General features: G+C 39.9%; 1 protein-coding gene across 1 annotated transcript; it reads right to left on the bottom strand.

Annotated features, from left to right (window-relative positions):
• Window positions 1–1,035: 1,035 nt before the first annotated feature.
• LOC146650149 (uncharacterized) lies at window positions 1,036–2,614 on the bottom strand. Its single transcript, XM_085387216.1, has 3 exons — window positions 2,444–2,614; window positions 2,240–2,357; window positions 1,036–2,108 (listed from the first exon to the last, which is right to left on the bottom strand). Exons 1-3 carry the CDS (start codon window positions 2,513–2,515, stop codon window positions 1,948–1,950), a joined length of 351 nt encoding a protein of 116 aa, XP_085243342.1. The 5' UTR covers window positions 2,516–2,614; the 3' UTR covers window positions 1,036–1,947.
• Between the last annotated feature and the right edge of the window lie 1,382 nt (window positions 2,615–3,996).

Below are 3,996 nucleotides of genomic sequence, written 5' to 3'. Positions count from 1 at the left end.
TCAACCCCTAAAAATAGCATAACAAATAATTTAAAACTTCAGTAAGAAATTGGAGCTTTGCAAGCTCTGTGTGAACCATTTTTAGTGGCAATAAACTGATCGAATTGTTTTCTGTTTGATTTATTCAGTCTCTCATTGTGGAGGACTCTTCTTCACAACGTTGCCTGAGTTCATGAGGTTTGCAACGGATTCATTCAAAGCTTTGTTAAGGTCTTGCCACAGTTTGTCAGTTGGGCTGAAGACTGGACTTTGGACTGTTGCGATTGACCAAAGTCTTGATTCTTTTCTTTTTCAATCGATTCAAATTTACTGCTATGCTTGTGTTTGTTGTTCTGTTGCTTGACCCAATTTCATCTGAACTTTAGCTGTCGGACAGTTTGAGTCTAGAATACTTTGATATATAAAAGTGTGTTCCGGAAATCTTTTGGGTTGTTCAGATGCAACTTTGCAAACCAAAACTGTGCTGCCATGTTTTTTTGTTGTTGTTGTTTTGTTACAGGAAAGAGGGTTTCTGCTGACAGGCCTTCTAAAAGAGCCATAGTTGTTCAGTCTTTTTCTAATAGCTCTATTAACATTTAAAATGCTAACCAAGGCCTGTAGAGTCTAGGATGTCGATTTATCTATTTATTCTTTTTTTTACAGTTTCTCTGAGCATTGCACAGTCTGACTTTGGGGTATTTTGATGAGACATCCACTCCTGGAACGATTGTGCCACCTGAAGGCTCCAGCATCAATATGCCAAAACTCCTGCTTTTACAGAGATGGTCTCACTTGGTGACGATCAACTGCATTTGATTACTACTTACCTTCTTAATTCTTATGGAAGCAATAAAGGTGCACTTACTTTTTAACTGGACTGCCCTGTTTTTCACATGACTGTGTAATGCATAGTGACATTAAATACTCATAAACTGATATACCACAAAAAAATGACATCACTGTGGTGAAATAAATGGGTGAAATTGGACCCACTGTGTGTGTAATGGACCAAGTTGAAAAAGCAGGAGTCACAGGAATTATTAGAAAAACAGGGTTTTCATTTATTTAACCGAAAAATTATATTTACAAAAGTAATAAATGTTGAGCTCATAAAAGCGGTCAAAGAAACAAAACTAAACTAAACTCAGGTGAAAAGACCTGCGAACACCACAAACCAAACAACTGCCCCAACAAACATAACTGACCTAAACAGGAAATGACAGACAGGGTTATATATAATGGCTGATGAGACCACTACGACACAACAGGGGTAACTAAACAAAACACATTCATAAACCACAAAAACGATGCAGTACAGTCTAGTTTATTAATAAACTAAACACCCAAGAAGAAAATCAAAATCTACTAAACCCTAAACTCGCATATTTAATCAAGTACAAAAGCTTTTTTAATGAAAGAAAATGCACATCTCCCCCTTCAGCAGGAAGTGGTGGTGCAGTCCAATCATCCCTCTTGTATTTAACTGCTTAAAACCCTGCCCACCACCTTTTGTCTGGCAACTCTCAGGGATCATGGCAGGTAAGAAACAGGTAGAAGAAACAAAGTAATGAACTGGTATGTAGTGATGGGCAGATGAAGCCCCATGAAGCACTGAAGCTTTTCATCCAATTGGTTCACCCCAACGCGAAGCTTCATTTGCTCTAGCAGGACACCTACTGGACGTAAAAATAATAGCTGGCATGAATTTGAAGAGTGTGGCATTTTGCACACAGCCTGTAAATGTCAACAACAAAAGGAGTGTGTAAAACATGTATATTGTAGTGATGGCAGTATACTGTGTATATTTATACTGGCAGTATGGGAAATGATTATTTGGAAATGCTTGAAATGGAAATGATCATTTACTGTGAGGTGAGGTGTGGTTGGGGTGTGGACAGTAGTTGTGCTTTTGTAACGTTGAGGTATGGACAGCTACACACTGCCTGTTCACATTTTATTCTGTAAAAACTAAATTTTCACTGCTTTTATGACCTTTTTAGTGGGGAGAACATAGCTAGGATTTAATGATTTAACAAATCTTTTGAATCCTTTGTCCTCCACAATGCTAAATGGCTGGGAGTCCTCAATCACCATGCTGACCAGGTCTTCATCTATTTGAGATTGTTCTCCTGAGGAAAGACAATAAAGATAAAGCACAAATATAAATAGCACACACGTAACTTATAACAGTTGTATAATATTGTTATATCATTTAGTAACATTACTGCATCCTATATTATCATTGCATTTGATGGCTCACCTGGTCTTGCTCCACAATCGGTGTCCCCCTTATTCTCATGCAAAGTTCTGTAGTGCCTAAGCATGGATGAGGTGTTGTTGTTATATCCCAGCTCCCTGGCACATAGCAAACACTTCACCTTGTACAAAAGTCAAGACAGCTCAACATAAATTGTATTGCACCATCAGTATCATGAAAATACATCTTCTGTAGAAATTTACATACCTTGTTGGGAGGAATAAGATCAAAATGTTCCCACACAGGGGAGGACAGCCTCCTCTTCTTAGCTGGCTCCATTCTCTCCTGACTTTCCTCACTCTCATAAACCTCCAAACGGTCTCCAAACTCTCACTAACCGCAACTCTCCATCAAACACCCACATTTTTGAATGAAGTCTGAGGGGTTTATATCGCTGTCATATCTCGCGGCAAAGTTCGAACCGCTTCCTGAACCAGTCACGTGGTACAGCCAGGCAGCGAGGCTTCGGACGTCATCATTTTCAGCTCCTCCCATAAATGAAGCAAGCCTCGATACGCGCTTCGCGGAAACGCCCCCTCCATTACTCGACACACGCTCCGAAGCCTCGATACAGAACGTCCCATCACTACTGGTATGCATACATAAGTAAACTAAATGTGTGTGCTTACAAATAGAACAAATGTACTTAAACCAATCAAACTAATTAGAAACCAAAGTGTGTTATTGTGTTCAAATGGAGAAATAAAAATACACAAGAGTTACCGACACTAGGGTGTGGCCATAGGTTTGGCCATCACAGTGTGCAAGCTGTTTATTTGTACGATATTATTAGAGATAAAGTATCTGAATTTCAGGAGCGGGACCACGCCTCCAAACACGCTCCTTCTGCTTGTTATCGATGTGTGATCTCCCAGTTCTATAAGTTGTTTGTTCTTGTTTTTCGTGCCCCACTCTTCCTTCCCTTTTCACTTCTATGTATTGCATGGGGATCTGCCAGGCCCGGGAGCCGCCATCAGTCCCTTTCGAGGCCTTCCCCAAACCGCAGCTCAATTCATGTTTAAGCCATTAAAACGCTGTCAAACCTAAATGAGGACGTGGGCCCAGCAAGTGAACACTACATTACATTCATTTAGCCAATTCAACAAACCAGTTTAATATTGTGCAAATTATTACATTCAAATACTGACTCCACTATTTCTAAACGCAGTGAATTAGTGTGCCTTTTGGTCAAAACTGCAAATGAAGAGAAAGATTGCTGAAGATTGCATCAGTGCTTCGGTTTCTCAAACGTATTCAATTACCGTCTCCCTTATTCATCAACTATTTGCACAATAAAAGTGTAATGCATTTTTCTTTGTACTGGACATGTAATGAAAGGTTGTGTATTGCTCGATAAAGTCTTCAGCATCCTCATCCAATAACAAATATGACTAATAATTTGTTTGTTTCCTCTCAATGACCAACTACCCTTTGTATGCAGTCAGTTGGGCTTTTATTGAAGCATGCCTCATATTCTCACACAAGAAGAAGTGACTGCAGATGCCTTCTGGCTAATGGAGTCATTTAGTGGAGAATGGTGGATTGTGTATAGTACTTCTGAGCTTCCATGCTGAGGCTTGCTGGAGAGGACTAGACAGCGAGTAACATTACAGGGTGTAATTACTTCAAGCACCATTAGGAACACAATAACGTCTGTGCTTTGCAGAAAAGCCCAGTCCAGCATGCTCACTAAATGTGTTTGTGCTTGTGCAGCTTGCTTTATGTGTGTCTGCACAAACAGGTCCTCCTATTCAAGTGAT

The sequence above is a fragment of the Rhamphochromis longiceps genome, linkage group LG17 (assembly GCF_057381845.1).
Source record: "Rhamphochromis longiceps isolate RC_006_pf linkage group LG17, R_longiceps_female_GT1.1, whole genome shotgun sequence".
Taxonomy (NCBI): Eukaryota; Metazoa; Chordata; class Actinopteri; order Cichliformes; family Cichlidae; genus Rhamphochromis; species Rhamphochromis longiceps.
The sequence above is the reverse complement of the archived record's forward strand: the minus strand, read 5'-3'. Positions and strand labels throughout refer to the sequence as shown.

Excerpts from the sequence above, each read along its gene's own strand:
- LOC146650149 (XM_085387216.1), bottom strand. The coding sequence starts at position 2,515 with ATGGAGCCAGCTAAGAAGAGGAGGCTGTCCTCCCCTGTGTGGGAACAT. Across the intron at positions 2,358-2,443 it reads ATCTTATTCCTCCCAACAAG|GTGAAGTGTTTGCTATGTGC; the intron begins GTATGTAAATTT and ends CTTTTGTACAAG. Across the intron at positions 2,109-2,239 it reads CGATTGTGGAGCAAGACCAG|GAGAACAATCTCAAATAGAT; the intron begins GTGAGCCATCAA and ends GTCTTTCCTCAG.